This window comes from Solanum dulcamara, chromosome 8 (assembly GCF_947179165.1).
Source record: "Solanum dulcamara chromosome 8, daSolDulc1.2, whole genome shotgun sequence".
In the NCBI taxonomy this organism is placed as follows: Eukaryota; Viridiplantae; Streptophyta; class Magnoliopsida; order Solanales; family Solanaceae; genus Solanum; species Solanum dulcamara.
In genome coordinates, this window is record NC_077244.1 from 570,471 (window position 1) to 587,210 (window position 16,740).

At 34.8% G+C, this 16,740-nt stretch overlaps 1 protein-coding gene across 1 annotated transcript; it reads left to right on the forward strand.

Annotated features, from left to right (window-relative positions):
• Window positions 1-3,296: 3,296 nt before the first annotated feature.
• Window positions 3,297-15,821, forward strand: LOC129900565 (fumarate hydratase 1, mitochondrial-like). Its single transcript, XM_055975566.1, has 17 exons — window positions 3,297-3,526; window positions 8,462-8,579; window positions 8,713-8,862; window positions 10,418-10,528; window positions 10,637-10,720; window positions 12,350-12,448; window positions 12,560-12,610; window positions 12,709-12,758; window positions 12,961-13,042; window positions 13,154-13,248; window positions 13,414-13,480; window positions 13,587-13,637; window positions 14,516-14,611; window positions 14,768-14,866; window positions 14,968-14,997; window positions 15,164-15,229; window positions 15,321-15,821. Exons 1-17 carry the CDS (start codon window positions 3,393-3,395, stop codon window positions 15,405-15,407), a joined length of 1,470 nt encoding a protein of 489 aa, XP_055831541.1. The 5' UTR covers window positions 3,297-3,392; the 3' UTR covers window positions 15,408-15,821.
• The last annotated feature ends 919 nt before the right edge of the window (window positions 15,822-16,740 follow it).

The window sequence follows — 16,740 nt, forward strand, 5'->3', positions numbered from 1 at the left end:
AAAAATGTGGTATCATTTTATTATATTGTGTTTACTTTTAAGTTCTCATTTTATATTAGTAAATTAGTACGATTTGATTGTGAATTTGATTCAAGTAAAATAATTTGAATTTGTATTATTATCTTGAGAACATAAAGTATATATGTCGTCATTGTACTGGATGCATTGACATTTTATCTGACAAAAAAAAAATACTCTGAAAGTCTCCTAAACCCAATGTTTTTAGTGTAAATTTAGATATTAAATATTTAATATTTAAAATTAATTTACTATATTAAAAGCTACAAAAATATATATTATACCATATATTATAATTAAGATATTTAAAGAATGGGTAGAGAATTTTACATAGAAAAAATTGTTCGAATTTTTCAAATATCAAAATTTCAAAAGTGCTTATAAAGAGGGGAAAAGGGTAAAAACATTTTTGATTTTTGCTTTGTGAAATATGAATCAACAATTTAATCTTTAAATTTTTGAAAATTTTTGTCTTTTTTGCTCTTATATATAATAAGAAAGAATTATATGTATTGCATATAGATTGTCTTTGAAATTGTATTATCTTCATATATGGAATAATAATACTAATTTAACATTATATATGATAGTCAAATAATGAAACGATATATAACATGTTTAATTAATTTTGTGAAGATCCATAAGTTAAATAATGGAAATATACATTTTTAATTAATTATATGTATTGCATACAGATTGTCTTTAAAATTGTATTATCTTCATATATGGAATAATAATACTAAATGTAAACTTATTTAATCAAATTTCATAAAGACAATAAAATTGATAGAATTGGTCAATATATATCAGAGGGACTAAGATTAAAATTTACTTTGTTTAAAAGGTAATTACAAATATTACTTATTAAAAAAATGAATTTTCCTAACCTGAAAAATAAAGCAATTGTAACTTTTCTATAACAAGTTCAGTTGTTATGATAGTATAAATTTGTCATTATGCTGAAAGTAAATTTAAGTTAAAAATTATAATAAGCATGACTTAAAGTCATAATAGTCACTAATTAATCGTGATTATCATTCAGCCTTTCCTTGCTAATTGCTTCACAACAATAGCGTGATATTTATTTGGAGGTTGCTCAAATTTGTTTTACGTTTGGTGTTCGATAATTGTATTGTGGTTCAATTAATTAGTAATTATTCGATATTCAATATTCATATTTAGGTTTAACTAAATTTCAATTTGCACATCATAAGGCTTTAAGAGGCAATTCTCAATAAGATTTTTTTTCCATAAAAACTCAAACCCAAGATCTCTGATTAAAAATGAAAAAATCTCAACCAATTTACCATAATCCATGTTGATCTATTTTGTATTTATATTATAAGATTGTTTCCATTTTAAAATATTCCAAATATTTGATATTGTTCAATTTTCTATGCTAATTCCACAATTTTCCCAAATGCATATAGACACATTATACTATTTCTAGAGTGAAATTTTTGTTACAAAAATAGTTAACGATTTTTATGGCAAGTACAAAAATTGAATTGACTATTTTGTTATGATTTTTTTATAGTAATTTTCGTAAATAAAATTAAAATGGATGGATTGCACAATTGTATTTGGCCAATGTAAAAGGGATCTAGCCTCACCAACCACATGATTTAATTCCTCTACCAGTAGAAGTTTTTGTGTGATTTTTTTTTTCTTGATCGGACTTTTCAAAAATATAATTGAATGTAGTATATTTTTTTAAGAATTCAATATTAATGCAAGCATCATTTTTGAAGAGACGGATCATAAAAGCTTTTACTTGTGCTTATCGTTATAGTTATGTTGGGGTGGACAAAATCTTTATTCATAATCAAACATATCGACTTGGTGTAATAAAAATGGAGAAATAATTAAAAGAAAATGCATTTGAATTAATTAGATTAGTAGATTTCGAATAAGAATAGTTAAAAAGATAAGTAACTTTATCATGGTTATTACTATACCTATATATCCCTATATAATTTCTAACTCAATACTATCTCTTTATTTATGCTCACCAAATCTTCAAAGTTTATAATTAATAACTATATAGCTATTTTTTTTATAACTATCCGATATCAAGACTTAATGACTTATCTAATTCATATTCACAATATGCATAATTCATTGGGGGAAAAAACATTTTTGATCAGTTTTTTTTATTGTATGATACAAATTCAAAAACTCTAATTAAATGTAAAGAAAATGTGTCCTTTTCTTTGCCTTATTTAACTTGTTCTTTTAAGATGAAAGAAAAGAAGAAGAAGTTAATGGTTGGAAAAATAAAGTCAGAACTATTTTTAATAATTTTGAATCCATCAATCTTTTGGAACATTTAGTATTTTTAATTTTTTTTTTTTAAAAAATGTCTCTGACATGTTAGAATATTTTTGACAATTGGGATTGGGTTTGTTAGAATTTGTTTTTACTTTTCTCTCCAATTCACACATGTATTACTATTTCAAAGTTCCATTTAATGTTTTTTTAACTATTTTATATTTTTTAGAAGAATAGTATGAAAATAATCAAAAAGATAATAATAAAAAATATTTTTAATTATATATATATATATATATATATATTTTAAAAGTGTGTCATATCCAACAATTCATTTAATATGGAGTAGAAAAAATATTATCAAGCCTTTCTCATTTGACATTTTTTTCTCAATAATCAAACAACAAGACAATTTCATTCATTTGAAACAAAAAGTCTTTAAATTCAATCAAATAAATAATATGAAGGTAGTATTACAGTTCTATTAAACAAAAAATACAGTAGAACTAGGATAATTATCGTATGAAATCTATTTAATACTAGATAAAGAGACGCATAATAGATCAATATAACATCATGAAATGTCTCGTAATAAAATCTATTATTGTTATTATTTTCTTGTCAATTTTTTCTTCCATAACTAGAGTCTGAAAAAGAAAGATATAAGAGCGTCCTATAAAAAGTATGGTCAGAAATCCATAATAGAGTTAACCGTTGTAAAATATTAGTTTTAAAGAATAATAAGTAAGTAATTATTAGTAAGGATAAAATGTAAAAAAAAAAACTAATTATATCTTTTTAATTTGAAATAACTATTTTAACCCATTATTTTTTTTTTCAATATTCTACTCAATGTTTCAAAATCTATATTGGAGTCAATACGCTTTTTACGAGATTGTTTTGGACTCATGGCTTAAACCCAAAACTTCTGGCTAGGCTAACGGTTCTGTTAGTGCATCGCGATCCATTTTCGTATTTTGACCCGTTTTGGTTAAAATCTCCCTTCCATTTGAATTCCATTTTTGCATCTCCATTGATCTAAATCTGTTTTTTTTCCTCTTGAAAATCTCGATTTGATCAAATCAAACACAAAGTGTAAAGCTATGGCGATGCTCATAGCATCCCGTCGATTATCACTATCAGATTCGTTACGTTATGCGTCTTCTTGGAGGTTTTTCTCAACGTCTTTCAGGGAGGAAAGAGATACTTTCGGTCCCATTCTTGTTCCCGACGACAAGTTCGTGCTTTCTCTCTCTCTCTTTGTTGATTTGAATGCTTTCCTTTGTTGATTATATATCTCCATTTTAAATTTTTAGTAGTTCGCTGGAATGTCTTTCTTCAGTTGTAATCCCATAAGTGTGTGTGAGGAGTGTAGAGTGTAAGCCCACCTTATCCTTGTCTTGAGAATTGAGAAGGTGGAGAGACTATTTTCGATAGATAGTACACTGAACAAATGAGGCGGCGGTAACAAGCAAAAACAACAAGAAGTAAATAAGATATATCGAGGTTAAAGAAGCCAAAAAAAATAAATGAGGTTAAAGAAGCAACATGTAGTAATAGAAATCTAAAGACAAGAAAAAGAAGAAAAATAATACTATACTCTGGAAATGGAAATGAAATATGCATTACTTCCTGCTAACTTTCTATTCTAATACTCAATCTCCACACATTCGTATCAAGAGTCATGTCTTTAGTGATCTGAAGATGTGCCATATCTTGCCTAATTACCTCACCCCAATATTTGTTAAGCCTAGCTGTACCCCTCCTCAAGCCAACTACGGCCAACCTCTCACACGTCCTAACCAGGACATCTATGTTGCTTGAACTCTAGCCTCTCTCTACCTCCAAGAGGTTGAGATAAGGTCTGCGTATACTCTATCCTCCCCAGACTCCACTTTGTGGGATTTCACTAGATATGTTGCTTGGACTCTTCAAAAATGTCGCGAGGTGCATGTCGGATCCTTCAAAAGCAGTACATTTTTGAAGGATTTGACACGGGTGTTGCAACATTTGGAGCGTACGAGCAACATAGTTAAATAATAACAACTTCAATGATATATACCTCCAGCTTGATTACAGAAACGTTGCTATTCCTAGTAATATATCTGCATTAATCAACACTAATTATCTAATATTTATAGAAAAATCTTCAAAGTGCATAATGATATTTGAAGACCTCTCTTCAGTACCATATGTACATACAAATGTTCTTCCTTTTCATAGGCTGACATGGCATCTTTCTATATATGATTTGTAGAGCATGTTAAATATCTTGAGCTCCTTTCTTCAACATATTGTTTCTAAGGGTCGCAATCTAATTCTATTTAAGTAGGAGTTTTGCTGCAGATTGCTTTAGATTGCCTAGTCTTAGATTAGAGGTGATGTACCACCACGAGGAGGGAAGGAGAATTGGGAGAAGAACATAGAAGACAGAAGGAATAAGAGAGGAAATCAACTCGTATTCTCGTAAAATGATATTTAAAAGTTGAAGTGTTTAATAATATACGAGGGTCGTACTTCATCAAAAACAACATACGAGGGTCGTATGTGTAGGTTAGGATCCTTGCACAAGGTAGAGTCCTAAAACAAGGAGGGTCCTAGCAGTGCGTGGGAACCCTAAGATAGAGTCCATGCTAATGTTTTACATGGTTCATGTGGGGCTGGAAGAGGAGCGTAAAGACCAGAAGTATATTTCCTATAGTGTGGCAAATTGTGAAGCTAAGATCCCGGAATAAAGTCAATGCCATGTTGAATGTCCCTCAGAGGAAGTAGCTCATTAGGAAGTGCTTTAGGCACAACTATCTACAAATTCAGAGAGAATTGGGTGCACATGTTGCGAGAAGGATGAACTCTTCTTTAGAAGCTGAAAAGGGTCTTTTGCAACAAGGCTAGACAAAATCCATTTTCTATTGAAGCCATTTCGATGACTGAAGATGTGACAATATGCATTCACTTAGTAACAATACTTGGAGACGAGGACTCACTAATGGACTAGGACGTAGATCACGGAGTTTAGCAGGCGTTAGATTGATTATCTTACCCTTAAACTTAAAGGAGTAAGTGTTTTTTTCCACCATGGTTAATGGCATCTTAATCAAATAACCAATGTCTACCAAAGAGTATGTGAACAACATCCATAGTTAACACATCACAGTATACTTCATCTTGGTAGGCCTGATATGAATAGGAACAAGACATCTTTGGGTGATGGGTGGAGTCATTTTGTTCATTCAGGCAACCTAAAAAGGTTTAGGGTGGGGCTCTACTTTCAAGTTGAGGCGTTATATAACACCCTTAGCAATGACATTCATGCAACTACCCCCATCAGTTACATGTTTAAAAGACTTAACATTACTCTTGCAGGTGGTGGTAAAGATAGACGTATGTTTCCACTCATCATCTGACACTTGGGTAGCTAAGACATACCTAACCACATTGATATAGGCTTTCTCCCCTAGGTCGCATTCTAAATCGGCTTCATCCCTAGGAAACTACTTAGGTTCAACTAGGATTTCTTCATTATTCATGAATTCCTCGGAAGCTAGTCATATAACTAGCGTAAGATGTAAACATTGAGGCACAATGTGCTCCTTGTCATGACAATGGTTGCATCGTATGTCAGGATTAGGTAGACAAGAATTGCTAGAAGATTCGTTGGATGGAAGGGTGGACGATGACTGTGGAGTAGTACTGCCAACCTGTCTTTGTCTAGGGACAGAGGAATTAGTGACTCCAATCTGATGGGCTCTCCAACTTGGAACGCCCTTCGACGCAAAGAAAAGACTTTGATGTACTTCTCAAGCTCTAAGGCTTTCTGGTATGCATCATCCATACAATCATGGGAATAAAAATTAATTTTTCTTTTTATGTCCCATTTGTAAACCTAGCAAACAGTGACATGTGTGGGTTCTATTAGCTCAGATCTAAGATGTAGATCAAGGAATTGAGTAATGTACTCAGTCACACTGGAATTTAACTGCCTAAGATTGAACATTTGATCTGTGAGTTGGGTCTTGAAAGAGTATGAAACAAATTGTTTCTTAAGCTTGGGTTTCATCTCAACTCACTGAGTAATGGGTGGTTGACCTTGATGCTTTAACTTTCGAGCAACATTTTGCCAATATCTTTTAGCACTTCCAACTAGTTTTATTTAAGTAAAACAGATACGAGCAATAACAGTCATGTCATACCACCCAAAATATTCCTCTAAGATATTTAGCGATTCAAGAAAGAAGTTTGGGTCAAGCTTACTAGCTAGGTACTTCCACCTTTGTAAAGTTGTTGTGGTCCTCACAGGTTCTCCTAGGTGGTGGAGTTTTCTCAAACCTAAGAGCTCTCCTATTAGGGTGTTGTTTGGAAGTCCTATCATGGTCTTCTATGTTCTAACTGAAGATTATCACCTAAAGGCTGGTTCCGGGTGTAATGCAGACACCGACCCATAAATTGATCTTCATCCAATTGAAAATCATCTTCATCTATGTGAACTTGAGGTGGGACAAAAGAGTGTGACTGATGATGAGGATTGACCAAGGGTGTTGCAAATGAGCTTGACTTTACTGTAGGTTGGACAAAGAGGAACATATAAGAGACTATCTTTTGGAGCGTTTGATTGACCTTCTTTTGACCCAACATAAATGGGGGTCATTTGGTGGTTCTTTGGCCCCAAGAGGTTGTTTGCCCTTAACTAGGACAAATAATTGTGCCATTTGTTTTTGAAGTTGTCTAAAGTCATCTTTGAGATTACACCAATCTACTTGCTCTTTAAGATCTTTGATTTGCATATAAGCTCATTATCAATTTGGGAAGAGAAAGCTTCATATTATCATTATTTGTTGTATGAAGGAGCCATGGAAAATACGTGGAGTAAATAAAGGCACAAAGTATGAATAATGTACCAGGACTAGGAAAAACGGGAAAGACTGGAGGAGTCACAAATTGTCCCACTTAAAATTGAGATTCCTTAGGCAATTTATAGTTCTTTTGACTAAACTTTCCTAGAGATGCAATAGCCCAAAGAACTGTGTGACTCAACGGAATTCTTTTTTTTTTTGAAGAGGATAAAGGTGAAGTGAACATACTGAGTATGATTAAATGTTTTTATTTATATCGAAGAATATAAGCTAACTTCTAAAGAACATAAATAACCAAAAAAATAATGTAAAAACTAATCTAGTGGTAATTTCTTTTTTCTTTTTTCAGTTGCAAGGAAGAATAACTTTTTTTCTTATCTTTCTTCTATATGGAGATCTAGATATGAATATTTTGGGAACAAAAAATTTAGCACATCACCGTACACATGAAAATTAACCAAGTAGTATTAAATAGGAAGGTGAGTACCTTATGGAGGGTCCAGATCCCACTTGTAGCAGTGACTTGCAGAACTTCACACTAATCTCCATCCTTCAAAACCTCAAAGCAATTTAGTGTGACAAGTGACAGATCAAACCTCCCTCATACAACTTCAGTTTATCTGGTGTGAAAGAAGGTTGGTTTTTTAGGGATTAAGAGTTCCTGATGGTGTTGAATAAGAGTGCAACAATTTTTGTAGGAACCTTGAGCTCTGATACCAATACTTGATGTAGCACTTCAAAGAGGGAAAGAAAATTGGGAGAAAACAGTGAAAGAGAGAACAAGTAAGAAGGGGAATCAACTCATGAAATGATATTCATTTGATGAAGTGTCTAACAATGTACAAGGAGGGTCCTATTTATAGATAGGGAGCCTTGCCAAAGGTAGAGTTCCAAAACAATGTTAATTTTTCTCTCTAACTAAGAGAGAAAGATAGAATCAATTCAATAATTAAAGACAAAAATCAACAAAAATAATAATAAATATGTGGGCTAATCTAGATAATGATAAAGATGAATCTATTCTAAAAGATAATAGCCTAATTTAATTAAAAAATATTAATTATCCTATTCTTAAAGGATCTACATTAAGAGGATTCATCTAAAAAGGGGGTTGGGGATCCTGGTAAATCAGGTGCACTGCAATCTTTAAGTCTGTGTGATTTTTCCTGGTCTTTCCTTGCAGTTAGTGTTGATAAGCCAGAACCTGATAGTGTTATGATAGTTCAGTCTATTTTGAAATTCTTTTCTTTCGATAATTATGGTGTGAAACTTTTAGTTGTTTTTATCCACATTGACTTGGGCTCGATTTGGCTCCCGTTCAGGTTATGGGGGGCACAAACCCAAAGATCCCTGCAAAACTTTGAAATTGGAGGTGAGCGTGAAAGAATGCCTGAACCAATCGTACGAGCATTTGGCATTCTTAAAAAGTGTGCTGCCAAGGTTTGTACTACTATACACTAGACCATGTCAACTTTATCTCTAATGTTATATGAAACTTTTGGAGTTGCTCGTGGAAATGCTTTGCAGCCATTTTTGTGATCTTGTCATCTTGTGGTAATTACCTCCATTGCAGGTGAACATGGAGTATGGCCTTGACCCATCTATAGGGAAAGCGGTAATGCAAGCAGCCCAGGAAGTAGCAGAAGGAAAGTTGAATGACCATTTTCCTTTGGTGGTTTGGCAGACTGGTAGTGGAACTCAAAGTAACATGAATGCAAATGAGGTAATCACAAGTTCATGAACTTTACATTGAAGGTCTATTCGGGGTCTTTTAATTGCTTGAATAGGTTTCTATCCGTTACCAATTTATGTGACACTCTTTCCCTTTTAGTCAGTCCCAAAAAGAATGACACCTTTTTATATTTTGTAATAATTTAGCTTTAAACTTCATATTTTACCCTTAATGAGACTTACAACCACACAAATATCCGTGGCTTGTTTTATACCACAAGTTTCAAAGGTCTTTCGTTCATTCTTGAACTCCATGCCCAGTCAAACACCCTCACATAAATTGGGACGAAGGGAGTATTTATTTTTATCTAGTTCTCAAGCTTCTTGAACATCTGATTCTAAAGGTCCATTCCAAGGAATACAATCTGATTTTTCATGAGATTTTGAAGTTCTGAATTAATTTAAGCTTCTCTTTTGGAATGGAGTACATCTATCCTTGTTGTTTTGTAACTTCTCCTATCTCTATTAATAAGTTATTCGTCTTTCATAAAAAAAATAGTACTACCTCTGTTTCAAAATAAGTGGTGTTTTTAGCTTGGGCACACCCCTTAAGAAAATACTCATTCCTAGAAAATAAGGAGTGTTTTTTACCAACTTACCCCTAATTAAATGCCTTGAAGAAAGAAGTGATTCTTTAATGGTGTAAAACTCCATGTATTAAAACAAGGGTAATTTGGAAGAAAATGAAAAGGCTAAAACACCACTTATTTTGGAACGGAGGGAGTATGATATAATAGTGGGCAAATCGTATAATTTATTTTCCTGTTGTCAATTGGTCCATCTGTTCGTAGTTGGCATACGTCTGTTGTAGGAATCTTGAACAAGGGAATTATATTTTATTGTGTGTATAGATGAGAGTGTATGTCTTTGATGCATCAGATGCATGCTAGAAGCGTATTTGATCATTTATTGTAGGTGGTGTAGTCATCTCTAGATGATAGATTAGATTTCAATACACTTAAAATATCCAAGGCTCTGTCTGGTTGTTTCCTTAGCTTTATTAAATGAAATGGACCTTGTTGGATGTGACTTGAGGAGATTACCGAGATGAAGAATAAATAAATTGTGCAACAATTGCGATAGATGATCCACTGCTACTGGTCGATTGCAGCATCAGTTATTGGAAGAGTGTGGATTCTGGCTCTCAGTTTTTGTAGTTACGACTGTTGAGCTCCTGGTTTAGAGCTTCAAGCCACTGTTACGATATAGGGAAGGCTGAAAGGATCTCTCTTTTCTTCTTTTTCTTTTTAATATGTAAGACTGAAAGATATTACTTTGTTCAAAGTTCGGCTATCTTCAAGATAAGTCAACGTTAGTGCTGAATGCATCTGATTCTACATGCATTAGGTGCTTTCTATGTTTTGACAGTAGCTAGCATTTGTCAGATTGTGGCGGCTTGTAAGATGTTTGTGTTATAAGAATGTTGAGGAAGTCGGCAATATTGTGCAAGTATTTTGCTGACTTATGTGCTGCAAGGAATTATGTTCTACAAAGGGAAGAAATCTTGATATGGTACTTTCTAGTGATGTCTTATCTGATTTTTTCAGGTTATTGCAAATAGAGCATCTGAAATTCTTGGCCTTAAGCGTGGCGAAAAGCATGTGCACCCAAATGACCATGTGAACAGATCACAATCTTCAAATGACACATTTCCTACTGTGAGTTTTCTCCTTTAGATTACTTGTTTGCAAGATATATTGTTGTGTTTCTAATTTTCCTTTCAAACTTATGCTGAGTTCTTAGAGTGGTTATTTTTGCATGTGTAGGTGATGCATATTGCTGCTGCTATGGAGATAAATAAAAGACTAGTACCAAACTTAAAACAGTTGCATACTTCACTACACTCGAAGGTTGACTTTGTTTTTTCACTCGCAAAGAATTGAGACGAATGTTCACCTTTTCTTTTAGAAGCTGGGTCCATTGACTTTTTAGCATTTTATGCAGCATTATGTGGTTTTTTTGTAGCATGTATTTCGCATTGTGCTTTCTTGTTTACCGTGATGGTTGGTTCTAGAGATTTCTTGTAGGGGCATTGTTAGGATTTTTAGTGAAGATCGAGTCGCATGACGATGAACAGTGTTTCCTTCCCTTAGGCCATACGTCTTTCCCACAAACACATCCACAACATGCATTATTCCAACTGAGTAGTGAGCAGACTATATCCTGCTCTAAGTTCCCACCTACTTGGTTCCTAATGTATAAAAAGGGAAACAACATTTCCTCAATTTTTCATCAATTTTCAAACCTATAGGGGCAAAAGGGAAAAACGAATTTAGTTGAGTTATGATGAAGAAGAAATAAGAAAAATCAAGAACCAAAAACAGTTGAATGGTATCTGGTGGATCATATGGAAGGAGAGATTAGAGAATTTTTGCGGAAAGAATGCACAATAGAGAAGATTAAGTGCCTGTTTGACTTAGCTTATCTAAAACAACTTATAAGCTGTTTTAGATAAGCTAAGCCAAACATGCCCAATTATTTTTTTTGGCTTATTTTAAGCACAAAATGATTTTAAGTTGATCAGCCAAACACTCAAAAAAGCTGGAAACAACTTATAAGCTGTTTTCAGCAACTTATAAGCCAATCCAAACGGGCTCTAAGTGGAAAGTAATTACCACTTTAGGTTTTTGGTGTAAAGAAATGAATGTAGAAGAAATTCAACTAGTGGATTTCATAGGAGCTCTGTAAGTATTCCTTTTTTTTTTGTTTCTCTGTAACACTTTTGGAGGTAGCCAGCATAGCCCTTAATGCTGAGGAATACATAGTTACCAGTTCCCAAATAAAAAGAACCTAGTGAGAGGGGAAGGTAATTTCCCCCATGACTCTATTTGGATCCCTAGAGATCCGAGGAAGGTGGGGAAGGTACTTTCCCCCATGACTCTATTTGGATCCCTAGAGATCCGAGGAAGGTGTGTTTCTTTATATGGTTGGCGACAAGGGGTATCTCAACAATGAAACATCTGATGAAGAGGAGGATGAGTTAGTTGGTGCTTTATGTGTAAGAGTGCAGGCAAAAATGTAGATCATCTCCTATTGCATTGCAATGTGGTTAACCGATTACAGAGGGTGGCCCTCTACTTGTTTAGGATGCAATGGGTGATGCCGGGCACAATGAAGGATGCGTTACAAAGTTGGGCTCATAGGAGGTGGAAGAGAAGCTCAACGGCACGGAGTGTTGCCCCTTGAGCAATCATGTGGGTCATTTGGAAAGAGAGAAATAGGAGAGCATTTGAAAGGTTGGAGCAAGATTTTGTAAAATTGCAGAGTAGTGTTTTTTCTCTCATTTATTTTTGGTGTACTTACGAGGTCCCTATCTGCATAGAGAATTTGATCTCTTTTTTTTACGACCATATTTGATGTAGGTTCGCTTCTTTTGGTATACAACTTGTATACAAGTTTTTTCCCCATTTGTTAATAACATTATTTACCTTATCAAAAAAAAAAAACTAAAACATTTTTCTCTTGATTACTTTTATCAGTCAGCTGAATTCAAGGACATTATTAAGATTGGGCGAACCCACACACAAGATGCAACACCTTTGACTCTTGGACAAGAATTTAGTGGCTACGTCACTCAAGTAAGCTCTACTGAACTTCAATATATTAAATGCAAAAGTTGCTGATGGCCTGCTACACATGGATAAAAGGTGTTAGTTTTGGATCATTGTTAATGAGCACTACCATTGTAGGTGAAATATGGTATTGACCGAATCTTGTGCACCCTTCCACGCATGTATCAGGTTCCCACTCAAAACTTGGCTTTCCCCACAATTTTATTTCTGCAATCTCCTTGTTTCCCCTTTTTTGGTTCTTACTGATTGCTGTTTCACTCGAGCAGCTTGCACAAGGAGGCACAGCAGTTGGAACAGGATTGAACACAAAAAAGGGGTAAGTGTTCCCAGATTCAGGTCAGGTGTTTGTTATTTTCAGCACCGAAACTCTAGCGTTGGTTTTGTGAAGGCTAGGAACATCCAGCCAGCAATCCCTTCAGTTGGTTTTCAAAAAGTCTTGTTTTATCCTTTTCATTCTTTAAAATTTCAACTGTGCCTTATGTTCTCATTTGTGGTTATGTTTTATTCTCCTTTCACAGGTTTGATATTAAAATTGCAGCAGCAGTGGCGGAGGAAACAAATTTGCCTTTTGTAACAGCTGAAAATAAGTTTGAAGCATTGGTAATCATCTGCTTTGTGAAGTAATTTTTTTAATGCTTCCTTTGTAATTTTTGTAGCAAATGATGGCCATCACAACAAAAGATTAATGTTCCGCTGTTATTTGCACTGCAGGCTGCTCATGATGCATTTGTTGAAACCAGTGGAGCCTTAAATACTGTGGCTGCTTCTCTCATGAAGATTGGGAATGACATACGCTTCTTAGGAAGGTATGTGCTTTGGGGAACTTTTTTTTTCTTTTTTTTAAATGTTAACTTCTCTGGTAGGTTGCTTTTCTTTTATTTTTTTATTGGAGATTTTAAGTCATCTTAGGAAGATGTGTTTTTCTTGGATTATTTCTTTTGGTTGAAGAATTTATATCTTTTCTTATACAGTGGTCCACGCTGTGGTCTTGGCGAACTCATTCTTCCTGAAAATGAACCTGGAAGCAGTATCATGCCTGTATGCTCACTAGCCTTGTTATTTGTTTGAGTTAACTCTTATGTATAGTCTGGTATTTGACCGACCCTTTCAAGTGAATCTTACATATGAGTCTTACTCATTTCAGGGCAAGGTGAACCCTACTCAGTGTGAGGCTCTTACAATGGTCTGTGCTCAGGTAACAGTTCTGCTTTAGATAGATATAATCAAATAATGATGAAGTCTGATAGTCTGACTTGACTTATATGCTTGTCCAAAGTCATAGTTGTTTACCCTTAAAACGGTACAATTGACTTTATAGACGTGGCTCAAGGACCACGCGGATTGAGATGACCAAAATTCGTGATTTGTGAACTGTAACATGCTTAATTAGTGCGAGCAAGATAGAAGAATCGACAAATATGAAATTGAACCAAAACTGTATAAGTAAAAGAATAGAAGTAGCCTGAGGTCTGGTGCTGATGGCTGACAGCATCACCGGGCAGAGATTGATCTTATTAGTATGACTTAGAACAACAAATTGTAAAACACAAGAACTAAAGAATACAAGAGATCAGTGTGTTGCTTAGTGAGTAAGTGATAATTCGATCTTCTACAACGAACAACTTGGAGACATTTTATAGCTAAAACCCTAGGGAGCAACTTCCATGGAACTCGGTCTCATGGAGACTCCCACGGACCCACGTCTGCAGCCGTTGCGTAACGACTGGGGGATGATTGCGGATCTTCCAGTGGCGGTTGAGCTTCATTTTTATCTTTGGTGGCTCTGGAGCTAGGCCGGCCCATAGGGGTGACACAGGGCTCAAGTGTCACACATTCGGGATGCTCGGTAGCACCATTGCATCCTCCGGTCATGGTTGAAGAAGTGTGTATTGCTGCTGAGTCGAGCCTGATCTTTCCTTCCCTCAAGGCATCATTTCCTGATTCGGCCATGTGTCGAATCCGATTTTTATCTCATATAATAGCACCCCGAGTCTCGACACATGAGATTGACTTGAATCAGTGCTAGAATAGTTTATTTTCAAGTTTAATAGTTGAATCTTTTATTACCTGCAGGTTATGGGAAATCATGTAGCCGTAACAGTTGGTGGATCAAATGGCCATTTTGAGCTGAATGTGTTCAAGCCTATGATTGCAAATGCTCTTCTTCATGTATGTGTAGTTACTCTTTTCATTTTGTTATTCATTAATGCACCCCCCCCTCGGGAGACGGGGGTAGGCTTATGCAAGTCTACTACACGGATATTGTGATCTGTTACTGCTTTTCTTACTTCCCCCTGAAGCCTTTTTTCATTATTGTAATGCCAGTCGGTGAGATTGCTAGGGGATGCATCTGCTTCTTTTGAAAAGAATTGTGTAAGAGGAATTCAAGCCAATAGAGAGAGGATTGCAAAATTGTTGCATGAGGTCAGTAGATGTACAACAACTAAACAAATTTTGGTTGTCCTTTCTATTTCATTTGCTTTAAGTTTTGATCCTGATTGATCTCATTTCGTCCATCTTTGCAGTCGCTCATGCTTGTCACATGTTTGAACCCAGTAAGTATCATTCAAGATAATCAAAAGTTCTACTTTCTCATTCGTGCTCCCTGTTACAAATATTCGCTAATACTGTTCCCCCTCTCTTAGGGGGCTTGCTGTAACTCTTTACTTCTTTCTCATCTATTTTGCTGATTCTGGGATATATGCTACTGTTTTATTTCAGAAAATTGGTTATGACAATGCGGCAGCAGTTGCCAAGAAAGCCCACAAAGAGGGAACCAGTCTAAAGGTAATTGTTAAACGCGCAATTATTTGAAAAAAACAATACTCACTTGGTGTTGAACATTGAGAGAATTTGACACAATGGTTTGGATTCACAGGAGGCTGCCCTTAATCTGAATGTCCTCACTGGTGATGAGTTCGATAAACTTGTAGTTCCTGAGAAAATGATTGGTCCTACTGACTGATTAGCGTCAGTAGTTTTAGAAATTGAAGAGATGACCAAGAGGATTTGAGCTATTTATTCTTTCCTCAAAATCAAACAGGAAAATAAAGATTACATGAAATTCTTGAGGTTTTCATTCTTCCTCCCCACAAAAGAAACAAAAAACAAAAACAAAAACAAAAACAAAATTGGAAGTGGGGAAAGCCTCCATTTTGTAATGAAACACTACAATAGCAGCGGAATGTTGTACTATACTTTCTATACTAGTTGATGAGATTAAAAAAATAAATCGTCTGTTTACTTCCTTTGGGATTGAGGCGTAGTTGATTAATGAGAACTCGCTGCTCGTACTTTGTTGGGGCATGATTCTTTCTTTCTCCATTTCTCGTTTTCTTAATTTAACAGATATGATCAATAGAGGCTTTTCTTGGTTGTACTCCCATTGTGCTTTCTTGTTTCAATCCTTGACTGACTTCATTACTGCAAGGATTGTTTTTTTTGTTTTTTTGCCCCTCTTTTTGAACTGCAAGGACTCTAATGTGGGAAACTCCAAATCCTGGCAAGGTGGGCTGCATGTAGTGGTGGCAAAATGATCCCATATTTTGATAATTTGCTCGATCCGCCCATATTTTAGTGGGGTGGGTGAGTGATTTTTTAGATGGGTAAAATATGGATTTAAACCCATATTTAACCCATAGAAATATGGGTATTCATGGGTAAAATGTAGGTAAACTATATGGTAGCCAAATAGGTTAAGCTTTCAACTTTTATTCATTCAAACATCATAATATAACCAAAAATGCTGTAATTTTCCTTCCTTTTTATGTTCTTCGTTAAAACTAATTATTCTCCTTTATAATTTTTTTTAAAATAAAAAAATTAATAAAATAATAATAAATAAAAATATTGAAAAGGTGAAAATTATGAAAAAAACTTAATAAATAAAAAAATTGAAAAGGTGAAGTTTTGGCCCTTGGAGTGGGATCTCAGTTCGAAAGTCAGATTCTGAATTTGGAGTCGGGATCAGATTTCAGATCTTTCATCGAGATTGGGTGTCGGGATCAAATCTCAATTTGAAAGTCAGATCTGGAATCAGGTGTCGGGGTTGAATCCTGATTCAAAAGTTGGGTCCCAATTTGGATCCTGAGTCGGGGTCAAATCCCCAATCGGATGTCGAGATTGAGTCTCGAATCAGTCATCAGGGTTGGGTATCGGTGTCGAGGTCAATTTGGGTCCAGTTCGAATGTCAGATTTTGAATCAAGAGTCAAGGTTAGATCCCAAATCAGGTGTTGAATTTTAATTTTGGATCGATCATCGAGATCGGGTGACAAATTCTAATTCTAATTTGAAAGTT

What these genes read in the sequence shown, in the direction of transcription:
- LOC129900565 (XM_055975566.1), top strand. Translation starts at nt 3,393, where the DNA reads ATGGCGATGCTCATAGCATCCCGTCGATTATCACTATCAGATTCGTTA. An exon ending in TTGCAAATGCTCTTCTTCAT is followed by an intron (nt 14,612 to 14,767) that starts GTATGTGTAGTT and finishes TTGTAATGCCAG; the next exon opens with TCGGTGAGATTGCTAGGGGA. An exon ending in TTGTCACATGTTTGAACCCA is followed by an intron (nt 14,998 to 15,163) that starts GTAAGTATCATT and finishes GTTTTATTTCAG; the next exon opens with AAAATTGGTTATGACAATGC.